This window comes from Jaculus jaculus, chromosome 4, assembly GCF_020740685.1.
Source record: "Jaculus jaculus isolate mJacJac1 chromosome 4, mJacJac1.mat.Y.cur, whole genome shotgun sequence".
In the NCBI taxonomy this organism is placed as follows: domain Eukaryota; kingdom Metazoa; phylum Chordata; class Mammalia; order Rodentia; family Dipodidae; genus Jaculus; species Jaculus jaculus.
In genome coordinates this window covers 36,672,750-36,687,160 of record NC_059105.1, presented here as the reverse complement: position 1 = coordinate 36,687,160, position 14,411 = coordinate 36,672,750, and the positions used below count along the sequence as shown (strand labels likewise).

The 14,411-nt window shown below is 36.5% G+C and overlaps 1 protein-coding gene across 8 annotated transcripts in view; it reads right to left on the bottom strand.

The window, feature by feature from the left end:
* Positions 1-14,411, bottom strand: part of Raph1 (Ras association (RalGDS/AF-6) and pleckstrin homology domains 1) — a 110,534-nt gene that overhangs the window by 20,257 nt on the left and 75,866 nt on the right. For all 8 annotated transcript variants that reach the window (XM_045148031.1, XM_045148026.1, XM_045148029.1 and 5 more), the window contains 6 exons: positions 7,983-8,060; positions 7,438-7,597; positions 5,889-6,010; positions 5,160-5,225; positions 2,807-2,950; positions 1,521-1,631 (listed from right to left, as the gene is read on the bottom strand). In XM_045148031.1, the coding sequence (XP_045003966.1) occupies positions 1,521-1,631; positions 2,807-2,950; positions 5,160-5,225; positions 5,889-6,010; positions 7,438-7,597; positions 7,983-8,060 (681 nt within the window). The remainder of the gene's footprint in view (positions 1-1,520; positions 1,632-2,806; positions 2,951-5,159; positions 5,226-5,888; positions 6,011-7,437; positions 7,598-7,982; positions 8,061-14,411) is intronic.

Sequence of the window (14,411 nt, the reverse complement as noted above, 5' to 3'; positions counted from 1 at the left end):
TAGGTAGATAGATAGATAGATAGATAGATAGATAGATAGATAGATAGATAGATAGATAGATAGATACAAGAGTGCATATGGCCACATCAGGGCTTCTTGCTATTACAAACAAACTCCAGATGCAACTGGCTTTATTTACATTGGTATTGGGGAAATTGAACATGGTAGTCAGGCTTTGCAAGTAGGAGCCTTTAACTGCTGAGTCATTTCTGTAGCTAGAGTGTGGTGATTTGAATGTAGCATGTCCCCCACAGCCTCTTGTGTTTGTGATTAAGCCTTATAATTGATCCCCAGCTGGTGGAGCTTTTGGGAGGTGGAGCTTTGCTGAAGGAGATGTGTTACTAAAGGTGGGCCATGGAATTTTATAATCAGCCCACTTGCCAAGAGCTAACAGGCTCACTCTTGCTGCTTCCTCCCAGCTTATGTGAACAGATGTGATGCCCTGTTCTTCCCAAGCCTTCCCTGCCATGATGAAACTCTCTCTCAAAACTGTAAGCTGAAATATACACTTTCCTTCTATGACTTGTTTCTGGGTCAGGTGTTCAGTCTCAGCAATGATATGGTAACTACTACAGAGTCTCAAATTTATAATTAAATATATCTGATCTTATTGTTCAAGTTTATAATTAGCATCCTTAAAAAAAATTGTTTTTCTGGGTGTGGTGGCACACACCTTTAATCCCAGCACTCGGAAGGCAGAGGTAGGAGGATCTCTGTTAGCTCAAGGACACCCTGAGACTATATAGTGAATTCCAAGTCAGCCTGAGACCCTACCTCAAAAAAAAATACTATTTTATTTATATGAGAGAGAGAGAGAGAAAGAGAGAAAGAGAGAGGGGAGAGAGTGGGCAGGCCAGGATCTCTAGCCACTGCAAATGAACTCCAGATGCATGTACCATCTTGTGCATCTGGCTTTATGTAGATTCTGGGGAATTGAACTTGGGTCCTTAGGCTTTCCAGGCAAGTGCCTAATTGCTAAGCTATCTCTCCAGCCCAACATCCTTTCTTATATCCACCATTTAGTTAGGGCTAAATGGGCTAATGATTAGCTGTGGAATAGTATATGATCTTTTCCCCCTTATCATCCTTTAACCTTTTTTTTTGTTGTTGTTCCAGGTATGGTCTTGTTCTAGGCCAGGCTGACATGAAATTCACTATTTAATCTCAGACTACCTCAGCCTCCTATATTCTGGATTAAAGGCATGTGCCACCATGCCTGGCTTTTTTTGTTTTTCTAAAGACAAGGTTTCATATAGCCCAGGCTGGCCTTACCTGGAATTCCTGATCTTTCAGTCTGTGCTTCTTGACTGCTGGGATTATAGGTCTGTATTACCATGTCATGTTTCTCCTTTTTTTCCCCCTAGAAGCTGGGGATCTAGACAACTTGCACATGCTTCTTCCCATCCCCACCCAGTCCGTCCTTCCATTCTTTTTCAAACACATGGTAAAGATCCTAATTGGTCTAAATGGAAAATAACCTCTATTTAACTCAATGAAAATTCCTAGAGATATGTGTTTACCTTTAATACTAGACAGTAGTCCGTAGGTGCTTTGTATTTGTTCCGATAGTCCTGGCCATAGTAAACATTGACATGATCCAGCTGGAGAAAGCACACTAGATCCCGGGAGACCTAAGGAAAAACATCCCAAAAGATCAGATTAAGATGGGCAAACAAGCAATAGCATACCCAATAATATTTTAGGTGAAAAAACTTTACTAAATAGAAATTACTGCTGTTTTTCTTACAAGATGAGACAACAATAAGATTCTTTATAAAAATTACATCTTCAGTATGCAATGTATCCACAAAGGCAGCCCACTTTATTGTCTTACCATTCATAGGTAACACTGCCTTGTTTGCAGATGCTTTTTTTTTGAGGTAGAGTCTCACTCTAGCCCAGGCTGACCTGGAATTCACTATGTAGTCTCAGGTTGGCCTCAAGCTCACAGTGATCCACCTACCTCTGCCTCCCAGTTGCTGGGGTTAAAGGTGTATCCCACTATGCCTGGCTTCTGATGTTGGTATTTTAAAGATACTGTAACTATAAATGTGCCATATTCAGTTCAATAGAGTATAGTAGAAACTCTTTGAAAAGAACAAGAATATATCAAGTAGTTCAGTGCCTATAATGTATGTCTCAAAAATAGTGATTCTCATCTGGGAGTTTTCTCATCAGTTAAAAAGGGGCAACAATTTACGCTCATAGCTAGAATGTTCTCACAGCTAGAATGTTATCAGACTAGACGACACTATAAAATGCTTATAAACAATTCTGCCTCCAATTAAGCACAGAAATGATGGCTATACCCAATGAGCCATTACCAAAGCTATTTTATATGCATATATACTGGGGAAAGCAATTTTCCCAAATAGAACAAAAACTACCCTGGCCAAGAGTCCCCAAAATAATAAGTAGAACTATGCTTTAGCTGAACATGGTGGCATATATCTGTACTCCCAAGCACTTGTGAGGTAGAGGCAGGAGGATCAGGAGTTCAAAATCATTCTTGGCTAGATAGTGAGTTTGAGGCCAGCCTGGGCTACAAGAGACTTTGCCTAAAAATAAAAAAAAAAAATCTCAAAAAACTCAGAAGCAAAAACTGTAATTTAAATTTGGTAACAGAATTGTGAAGAGTCCAACTAATAACTACAGAATATAATTTTTAAGCTTGATTCATCTTTCTTAGACTAACAAACAAATCCATCTTCTGTGAGTCCTACACAAGAGAAAACAGCATACGCACTAGAAAATAAAAGCTAGCAATATAATAAAAGAAACACAGAAGCCTATAGAAGGGACAAACCTTTGCTTTTCCTTTAGGGACATAGTAGATACCAGATGCTCTCAAGAGAAAATAACGTTTTTTCCAGGACTTCTTGCCATCATCTTTCAACCAAAGAACTCCTTCAATTTCTGGTACAGTTACAGAACTCCCACAGAAACATTCCTAAAAAACAAAAACAAAACCACATATATACAAGATGACTTGGAAAGATTTATGATCTTTAAATGTTCAACTTGTGAGATGCAGAACATACAATTAAACTGAAATGATTTTGTCTTAAAACATATTAGTTTAAAAAAACAACAGAAACAAAAATTCCATACCTGATTACAACCTTCTATTTTAAACACAATATGAAATTTATTTTGGAATTATTATGAGAATCCTAAAATGTTCAGATTAGATGTCAAGCTTAGAAGGAATAGTCAGGAAAAAAAAAAAAACATGCTAAGGAATGATCAATAATAAATAACAATTTAATAAGTTTATCAATTTACATGGTCTAACAGAAAAAGAGTATTTAAAAAATTTTGTGTGTGTGCATGTGTGCACACGTGGAGAATGAACCTGGGGCCTCACACATGTTAAGCAGGGTTTCTAGTACGGAAATATATCTCCAGCCACTGTCTTCAAAGTATTTATGATTAGAGGTTAAAAGGAATGAACCTGGGGCCTCGCACATGTTAGGCCGGGGTGCTACTACCGAAGTATGTTCTCCAGCCTTTGTCTTAAAGCATTTAAACTAGAGGGGCTGGAGAGGTGGCTTAGTGGTTAAGTTGCAAAGCCTAAGGACGTAGGTTTGATTCCCCAGTACCCACATAGAGCCAGATGCACAAACTGGCACATGTGTCGGGAGTTTGTTCGCAGCAGCTGGAGGCTGTGTTATGCCCATTCTCTCTCTCAAATCAATCAATAAGTAAAAATATTTAAAAAGCATTCATAACTAAATGTTAAAAGGAATATAAACAAATTAAAAATTCTCAATTCTACTACACTTAGATAAAAACCTGTATTTCTAAAAATATTTTATTTACTTATTTGCAAGCAGAGAGAGGTATGGAGAGAGTGAGAGAATGGGCACACCAGAGCATCTTGCTACTGCGGACAAACTCCAGATGCTTGCACCACTTTGTGCATCTAGCTGACATGGGTCCTAGGGAATCAAGCCCAGGCCATCAGGCTTTGTAAGCAAGTGTCCTTGCTGAGCCATCTCTCTAGCCTTACATGTATTTTTAAAAGAAAAAATAATCACCAAACACTAACACAGGACATTTTGAGCCTAATTTCTTTCTACTCAATGCACAGAAAAATTAGAAATTTTATAAAAGACTATCAAATTGTAGCTAGTATCCACATGGAAAACTGATTGCTGATCTTCACTTTCCTAACTGCCATCTTGGTAAGCGTTTACTCAGCTTTCCAACATAGTAACTTCTCTGATTTTAGCTTTTAAAATCAGCACAACCCAAAAACTTTCCATTCAGTTGTACTTAAATTTTTTATACCCTGAAAACTGAATTTTTCTAAAAACGATTATGAAGATTAAAGTTATTTGAAGTCTGTTATGGCTAAGGCTCGAAATACTTTGTGAACAGTCAAACATTCAAATTTCTATCTGAAAAAAATTGGTAAAATAGCACACCATCCTACATATACCAGTCCTTTCTCCCATTTGGCAACCACTAAAATCTTGTTAGTCCTTTTAGTCTATTGGGGATTGCAAAAAAAAAAAAAAAAAAATCGTTTGTAAAGGTTTTTTAGTGACTCAGTGTGTTCACATGAAGCAATGCCATAGAGGACTTCAAAAGGGGCTGAATATTTTAATTTTAAAAATGTGTGATAAAATGGGAGGACAGAGAGATGGCTCAGTGGGTTGTTTGCCATGCAAGCACTAGGGACTAACTTTGGATCCCCAGGACCCACGTAACACCAGAGGCAGTAGCACATTTATAATCCCAGTAAACCTATATTGCAAGATGAGAGACAGATAGGAGAATCCCAGGAAGCTCCTAAGACCAGCTAGCCTGGTGTACACAGCAGTGAACAAGAGACCTTGCCTCAAACGAGATGGACAGCGAGGACCCACACCCTAGGTTGTCCTCTGACCTCTGCAGGTGTGCCATGGCACATATGCACTGCATTCACACATATGCAACACACACATACAAAGATTTACAATAAAAAAGGAGAGGGTCCGGGAGGCAGAGGTAGGAGGATTGCTATGAGTTCAAGGTCACCCTGAGATGACAGTTAATTCCAGGTCAGCCTGGACCAGAGACCCTACCTCAAAAAACCACACACACACACACACACACACACACACAAAACCCACCACAAAAAAAAAAAAAAAAAAAGGAGAGGGAAGTCATACCTCTAGTAGCACTTCTTTGTTTCTATCTGCCATTTCAGCTGTTTCCTTCTTCCCTAGAAGATAATTCTGGAAAAACAACAAAATAAAAATTAAAGGATACAGGCTAGAGAGATGGCTTAGGGGTTAAGGCATTTGCCTGTAAAACCTAAGGACCCAGGTCCCTTTCTCCAGTACCCAGGTAAGCCAAATACACATGGTGGCACATGCATCTGGTGTTTGTTTGCAGTCGTTGGAGGCCCTGGCATGCATGTAATGTTGGACCCAAACTGGTGCATTTGTCTGGAGTTCATCTGCAACAGCAAGAGGCTCTGGTACACCATGTGCTCTTTCTCAAATAAATAAAAATATTTTAAAAATAAGAAAATATGACAAATAATCTAAAGTATTGTGTATTAGAATGTAGTTATTTATAAGATTACAAATGTTAAATGTTAAAAAAAAATTGAGCATGGGAGTCAAAATAAAGTGTCGACTAGATAAATAGCTACAGACAGATGCTTTTCCCCGTTGGTGAGATGAGAAACTCCAACTGCTAAGCTCAATACACTTTGTATTTATAGTAGAGAAACTTATTACTGCTTCTACAACTTCTGCTTCCACAAAAGTCCGCTCTTACCCCTAGCTGTATGGGATTAGCATGGAAAGCTCCCTTAGGGTTTTATGGTTACAACACTTCAATCAGATGGTTGCCAGTCTTGGTTAACTCTATTAATTTAGCGCTAGTCTTACCTGTGGGTTTTTGAAAAGTGCGTATTTTTCTATACGCTCCATAAATATAAGCTTGTTTTGGCTATCTCTTGTCCAATTAAGAAGATTTTCAACCAAATTTTCATGGTCTTCAAAGATTCTCTCTGTCCCAAAATCAAATTTTAATTTTTTGTTAATATTTGTTAAATTACATAAAAGGCAAAATAATTCACATCAGAATTCTAGGATTGACACTACAGTCCTTGTTCCTTACATATTATCTAGTATTTCCTTATTGCTTAGGGAGCTGAAATATAGAAGAATCAGGACAAGAATCTAGGTCTGCAGACCTGCATTGACATCATCAGCTTTTAATTTTGAGCATCTCATTCTTAAAAATGAAACATTAGCCGGGTGTGGTGGTACACACCTTTAATCCCAGAACTCAGGAGGCAGAGGCAGGAAGATTGCCATGAGTTTGAGGTCACCCTGAGACTTCATAGTGAATTCCAGGTCAGCCTGAGCTACAGTGAGACCCTACCTTGAACCCCCCCTCAAAATCCCCCAAACCCTATTAATTTGCATTTTATCAATTTTGATATCAAGTGTTTCCAATATGTAGTGCTTAGCATTCAAAAACTGTTTAAAATGATTTCTTCTTTGATCCAAGAATATTGGCTAATTTTAAGTGTAAGTACATTTTCTAATTTTAGAATAACATAACGTGTCCTATAATACTGAAAGTATTGAAAATACTTAGTCTCTGAAATTTGCTGATGTGTTTTCTTTTCCTTGAAAGTTAAATATAAAGACTTCAGTAAAGGGCCAGAAATGGTGGCAAATGCCTTTATTCCCAGCTCTTGGGAGGCAGATCACCCATGAGTTTGAGGCTACTCTGAGACTACAGAATGAATTCCAGGTCAGTCTGGGATTAGTAGAGTAAGACCTACCTTGAAAAACAAAAGAAAGCAAATGTAAGTATTGAGTAAATGTATCAATTTATGAAGTTATAGGAAAAAATAATTTTGTTAACGTTTTTTAAAAAGCTTGGGGCTGAGGAAATGGCTCTGTGGTGAAAGGTGCTTGCTAGCAAAGCTGCCAGCCTGGGTTTGATTCCCCAGTATCCATGTAAAGTCAAATGCACAAAGTGGTAGGTGTCTCTGGAGTTCATTTGTAGCAGCAAGAGGCCCTGGTATATACCTTCACCCCTATGCAAACAAATAAATCAAAACATTAAAGCAAAAGGTTTTAACCACTTCAAAATCTGAAGTGAACTGGAATTATCTTTTATTAAGACTTCTCCAAATACTATGGAATAAAAATAATGCAAAACATCCATACCTTTAATCCCAGTACTTGGGAGGCAGAGGTAGGAAGATCGCTGTGAGTTTGAGGCCACCCTAAGACTATATAGTGAATTCTAGGTCAGCCTGGACTAGAGTGAGACCCTACCTTGGAAAAAAGAAAAAAAAGTAAACTGATAATTTTATAGAAAAAACAAACAAGCATGTCTCAAAATCCTTCTATCAACATGAAGACTGTTGGGATGATGTAGATATAAATAAGCAATTAACGCAATGATATTACTAACCCATTTGTAATTCAGAAATGGTTTCCACCAGCGACCAGTCTAAACTGTAACCACAATGGGATTTGTCCATCAGATTATCCAGCACTTGTCTCACTGTCTGCCTCTCATCCACCATCATTGTTTTAGAACTGTCATCAGACATGTGGACTCTAATCACCAGCTATAACAGGTAGAAATGAAATTAAGTGAAAACAACAAAAAGCAATCTAGAAAAGGATTTTTTTTCCAATACAGAATAATATTCTGGTTCATGACTTTCAGCATAAATTAAGACATATAAGTAACTTTATTATGAAAGACAGATAAAAGCTGAATTTTAAGAGACCAAACTAAATTAAATACCTTTAAAAATATATAATAATAGGTAAGGGTGTTATGTTAAGATTAGTCTGTTTTATTGTTTAAGGAGGCTTAGTAACAGGTACTGTTTTATGGCACATCTTACACACAAAATATGTATATGAAAAGTATAGTACTAGGAAGAAATAAATTAGAGTAACATTATAACAGGACAATTCCAAACCAGGTAAAAGGTCACATGTCACCTTTTTTACTTGTGCTTCTTTAATCTTCTCCAGGGCAACTCTGATCTTCTCAGCTTTCAGTTTTGCTGCCTGTTCTTCCTACAAATGTAAAGCATTTCCAAAAAACTAATGTTAAGATGAAGAGAGTATTTGCGAAGACTTTTTTAGCCTGAAGGATCTTCCTAAAGTTAAATTTCATTAAGAATAAAAGGTCACGTACTTATATAGAGCACATTTAAAAATGGCCCCATTCACAAAACCACAAGCAAGCATGTAAAGACAGGAGCCCTTTTGTAGGTGCTGACTTTGAGTATCTTACAGTAAAATTAAATTTCATATTCCAGAGGAACAAGAAAGAACTCTGTGATATATAGTAAATTAGTAAGTTAGATTCTAGTAATATAAAGCAGATGATTTCAAGTTCTGGGTTTGAGGAAACATAAATGTATAGTGACCATTTGTGGACCTGCCTATTACACCAGGGAATTTATACTCCCTCCAAAGGTGGGCAAGCTTTTGTTCTGTTACATTGAAAAAGTATCATTAGAAACATATACACAGCAAAAACCAATTGCTGTTGGGTGTGGTGGTACACGCCTTTAATCCCAGGCTCAGGAGGCAGAGGTAGGAGGATCGACGTGAGGCCACTCTGAGACTACACAGTGAATTCCAGGTCAGCCTTGCCTAGAGTGAGACCCTACCTCAAAAAAAAAAAAAAAAAAAAAAGAAAGAAAATTTGTCTACTTACTTGTAATAATATAAAGACCATTAATAAATGATGTAGGTCCATTCTCATTAATATACTAATACACATACAAAGGGCTGTCTTATATTTAAGTTTTATTAATTTGAAAATCATAAAATATAATCATGTCCCTAAATTCAAATTTACTTTTATTAATTCAGCATCAATTTTTTTAATTTTTGTAGTCAGTGAATATTATTAAAATTTTTAAATATTAAATATAACTTTCCAAATTATCTAATTTTTAGTAATTTTACTTCAGAAAACCCAAGATTATGAGCAGTCATAAAGACTATGCAGAACTAAAAATAAATAATTGTTCTTTTTTTCTAAAATAGGATCCAGCATTCTAATACCACTACTTACTTGTAATTTCCAGCAATAGGCCATAGTACACTGTAGCATTAATCTCCAACCAAGAAAAACTCATGTGAGTAAACTTTCTTATAAAGGATTAATTTTTCTTTCTTAGCTTTTAGTTACTTAAAAAAATCTATATAGTTGGCATTTTATATTATTAACAAAAAAAGGCCTAATTATATCAGCCAAACTTGATCCTCTCTAGAAACCCACAATCCATGTGTTAGTCTTCTCTAAAAAGCTAAATCTTCCAGGGCAACCCCCCCCCCCAAACTCTTTATTTCTAACTTCTCTTTCTATTTCACACTTTTAGCTGTCTTTCCTCAATACAAACTAAATTTACTACTCTATGAAACAGAACAAGCAGTGGTCAGGGAAGGCAGTGAGCTCATTTGCCTGAAATCTGATCTCTTTCAGTGAATGGCAGTGAATGTACATAATAACCACAGTCTGGAAATGCTATCTGTGAACCCAACTATTCAGAGGACAAGGAACTTTATTTTAATCATGAAGAGGTTCAAGACTCAGTCCTTATACTATTACGTATTCCTTTGACCAAAAGATTAAAGAATTCGAATTCCCTCATCCTTTATGCAAATAAATAGAACCATAAAACACTGATTACATTGTAATGTTTTCTTTTGAAAAATACGCTATGAAACTTAAAATAGTATCATTAAAAGTATTTCTAGAACTGGCTGTTAGTGAAAGAAAATCCTTATTAGGATAACTACCAAACCCTATATGTAGTATTTATGAATACAACCAAGGCCCTTAAATAAACTGTCAAATAACTGATTTTATAAGAAACCACTGGCAAGTATTTCCCATTGTCTCATTCTTATGTTGGCATGAATGACAATTTCTCTACAAAGAAAGAATATTCACCAAGGTATACATTTACAAATTTCATTCATGTCACTGAAAAGTAAATTTAAAGTCTAATGAGGAAAAGCTGGCATGTAGGATCAAAGCTTTGTATATGTGGAGTATAAACAAGAACTTCTAAATGGAAAATTATTTATAATTAACTGACCTGCAAGCATAAAAAATATGTAGAAGATATCTTAGAGCTTTTTATTTGAGATATTTTTATTTTTAGGAATAAAAAAAAGAAGCTGGGTGTGGTGGCACATGCCATTAGTTCTAGCATTCGGAAGGCAGAGGTAGGAGGATCACCATGAGTTTGAGGCCATCCCGAGGTTACATAGTGAATTCCAGGTCAGCCTGGACTAGAGTGAGACCCTACCTGGGGGGGGGGGGCAGGGGGAGGAATATGCAAGAGAATAACAAGCCATAGACTGGGAGACATTACTAAAGAACTATTGTCAGAATGCAGAAAGGACTTTAAAAAAGTCAAGATGAATAGATATTGAAAAAGCAAAATCAAAACCAGGAATAATTATTATAATACCTCAACAAAAACTATTACCAGGAACATTATATCTCATCAACAGGAATTATTATACCTCACAAAGAAGAATCACAGATGTCAACTAAGTATGTGAAAAGATGGTAATGTTTTTTGTCATTTGCGAATTGCAAATCAACAGATACTATCATACATTTACTAGCATCGCCAAAATTCAAAACACAGACAATGCCAAGTGTTGGTGAGGGTATAGAACAGCAAGAATTCATGCTCACTGGTACTGAGAAAAGCATGTGGAAGAGAATTTGGCTGTTTGTCACCAAATTACATGTACTCTTACTGTGTAGTCTAGTAATTATACTTCCAGGTATTTGCTCAAATCAGTTGCAAACTTAGGTCTACAAAAACCCTGCACATGGGTGCTTACAGAAGCTTTATTCATCATAATTTCTAAAACTTGGAAGCAACAAAGATATCTTTCAGTAAGTGAATAAACTATAGTATATTTGAACAACTGAGTACTCTTCAGCAATAAAAAGAAATCAAACAACAAAAACACATGGAGAAATCTTAAATGTATATTAATAAGTAAAGGAATTTTATCTTAAAAGGCTACATACTGTATAATTCTGACTATAGGACACTGTGGAAAAGCCAAAACAATGCCGACAATAAAAAGGATGAGTGGTTGTCAGGAGTTGAGGAAGAAAAGATGACTATAGTATTTTTAGGGCAATGAAATTATTGTATGATATTACAAAGGGGGCTGTTCTAAAACTGTCTACAAAAGTAATATAAAGTTAGTTCCTGCTCCATATACTAGAAGTTATTCACTAAATAAGAGACTTGTGTATGCCCACAAAAAGTAGATGGTAAGAGCCTACTGCTGAAGACTCCATATGCTCAGCTGCAGGTCACTGAGAAATCAAGGTGGGGCTGAACTGGAAGCCTCCTCCCTGATGACTAGTTGTCAGGATGCTGGAAAGTGCTATGTACCCTTTTGGGGGAAAAAGTCATCAATAGTCTTTTTTTTTTTTTTTTTTAATGTACCACATCTTTATTATCCGTTCATCAGCTGAAGGGCATCTAGGCTGGTTCCATTCCTAGCTGTTGTGAATAGAGTGGCAGTAAACAGGGGTGAACAAGCACCTCAACAGTCATGAGTAGAACCCTTAGAGTACATGTCAGGACGTCAAGGGGTGGTGGAGCTGGGTGTCAATGTCTAGTGCGTTGGGGTCCCTGGGTAAGGGTCTCGACGAAATCAGGACACAGGGGATGCAGAGAAGTTGAATCAAATGCAACTGCAACTGCATACCTTATTTCTAGCATTGTTCGGTTTTGTACAGAAAGTAGTCATGAAAGAAAGTCACTTCATATACACTAGGTGTTATTTTTTAAAACAGTTTTTCTAGTGCACACAATAATTGAGAGATAGTATAACTTCTTTCTTAATAATATTGAACAAAGCAGTGATGGTTTATGTTTCCAATTAAACTTCAAAGTAACTCAGGCATGTAAAACACCTTTATCTAAGCAGAAACCACATTCTCAAGAAGCCTGAGCATAGGCAAAACATTCAGTCTTGTGGTCAAGAAGTATGCTTCTTGTTGACTTCAGCTCATCAATAGTCTTAATCAGCAGTAAACTCTGCAAGTTCTACTATTGCCTAGTTGAGAAGCTTTTCTTTTCAGATGGGTAACCACTGGGGTCTCAGCCAAGTGTTTTAGAAGTGACAGTGGAGTATTCAGTAAAAGTAAGACATCTCTATCACAACCTCCAAGGCTCAGGGGCCATTGTGGAAGAGAACGTGAGAGCCAAAAGGAAGGAAGGGGGGAGTGCTTTGCAATACTGTCTTCCACACACAAAGTGGCCATGGTATTCATGACCTGGCTACCTACCTAAGAATGCATAATAGGAGGGAAAAAATGATGACATCAAAATAGAAGAGTTGGAAAGATGGGATTCAATGGGGGGGGGGGGCAGGGATTCAGGAGGAGGGGAAAAGGAGGGTAGTGGAAGGGGATTGCGATCATGGTATATTCTCTATATATTGTCAATAAAAAGTTAAAATAATAGACCTGTATAGCCAGTTAACATACATTTAATCTGTTACACTTCCTAACCATCAATAAGAAATCTCTCTTTATGCAAAGCAGCTAACAAATCCAAATTTAGCTTTTATTTCATTTGCTCAACTGCTGCTCATTAATAGCTACAGAAATTGGTCAATATAATTTATTTTTCTGTTACTAGTGTGCTGGGGGTAGATTCAGAGCCTTGTACATACTAATAAGCAATCTACCATTGAGCTACATCACTAGTCCTTATAACTTGGTCTATGTAGAAACAAAAGTATTAAGCTTAAATTTAAGAGATAGCTTTTTAACTTTAAAATATGCAAATTATAACCTTTCCTACTTTAATACAAGGATAATCTTTGATAGAAACTTTCTTAGGTAATAAAATTGCTCATGATACCTCTTGTGGTATTTGACAGAATTATTGAAGCAATGGAAATGAAAATAGCCAAGCTGCACAAGTCTTAGTATTGTATGCTTCCTCTGTGAGTTCTATTTGTATCTAATGTAGTTAAGCTACAGCCATATTCTTTGTCCATAGTATCAGAGAAAACAGACCATCTTAAACTCTTAGTATTGTGCAATAAAGGGACAGAGCAATCAATCTTTGATGTGGTTTACATGATATGTTTAGAAGGCTTCCAATGGTTTATTTATAAAGGCAACCAAACTTACTAACAAATACAAAGGGCAAAGCTTTTTTATCTCATACTCTGCTATCAACTCCACTCTTCAGTCTCCAGCCCCATATCTGGTAACTACCCCTTTCTTCATGCTGTCTCACAGCTATCCTAAACAAGTAAAAGATACCTTACTCATATAAAAACAAGTTTCTTTCCTACTTCTCCTTTTAAAAGTGCAAAAGACAACCTATTTTCTACTGAAAAAATACCCTGTGTGGCTATCAACAGCCATCAAATGCCAAGCCTACTCAGATTTACATACAGGACAAAAACTGGGCAAAGATCTTATGATTAAATGAAAACTAATGCTGTGGTTACAGTGTTAGAATATTATCTGGTGTAAATATTAGGATGCCTGCACTTTTAAGAGTGACAATTGGTAAGACCTAATGAATGACTTCAACTGAGAAAAACCTTATGGGTTCAGAACAAACCCAAATGAAAGTAAGGAGCTAAATAATGGTTAGCAATTTCCCTGGAATCCTGTTTATTTCATAGATTACAAAATTTAAAGTTATACTAAGTTAAAATGATTCAAAAAGAACTTGGGAGTCACATGTAATTTTATATCCATTAAATGCTCTCTGTTCTATTACACTGCTGACAAGCTCTTGTTCCTCTGCTTACCTACATGGAACATACTCTTTTCTTCTTGGTGGCTTCTTTTCACTCTTCAGGCTTTAGCTTAAATGACACCCACTGAGAAGGGCCTTCTCTGAACTCATCATCTAAATAAAATGGACTTCTAATCCTCTCCTCAATATTCCCTACTCCTTTGTTTATTTCATAGCATGTAGTATAATTTAGCTATTTCTACATGGTTATCAGTTAATCTTCTGCCAGCCTCAAACTCACTAAGTAGCCAAAGCTAGACTTGAATTACTGATCCTATTTCCGCCTCCCGAGTGCAGAGATTATAGACATATGCTAGGCTATTATATTTTCATAATTAAGACTGTGAGCTCCTATGGATGAGGAATATCTTCATTTTATATAATATTGTATACTAGTACCCTGTACAGTACATGAATCAATAAATACTATTAAATACATAGACATCAGAAATAATAAAAGCATTAAACTTAATCTGAACAGTGCAAGAAATGGACAAGAGATAGACAAAAGTTAAGAGACAACTGTAGTTTTCTGATAAGAGGTAAGAGCCCATTATTACAGAATGGGCAATGGGAATGAAACAGATAGATGAACTCA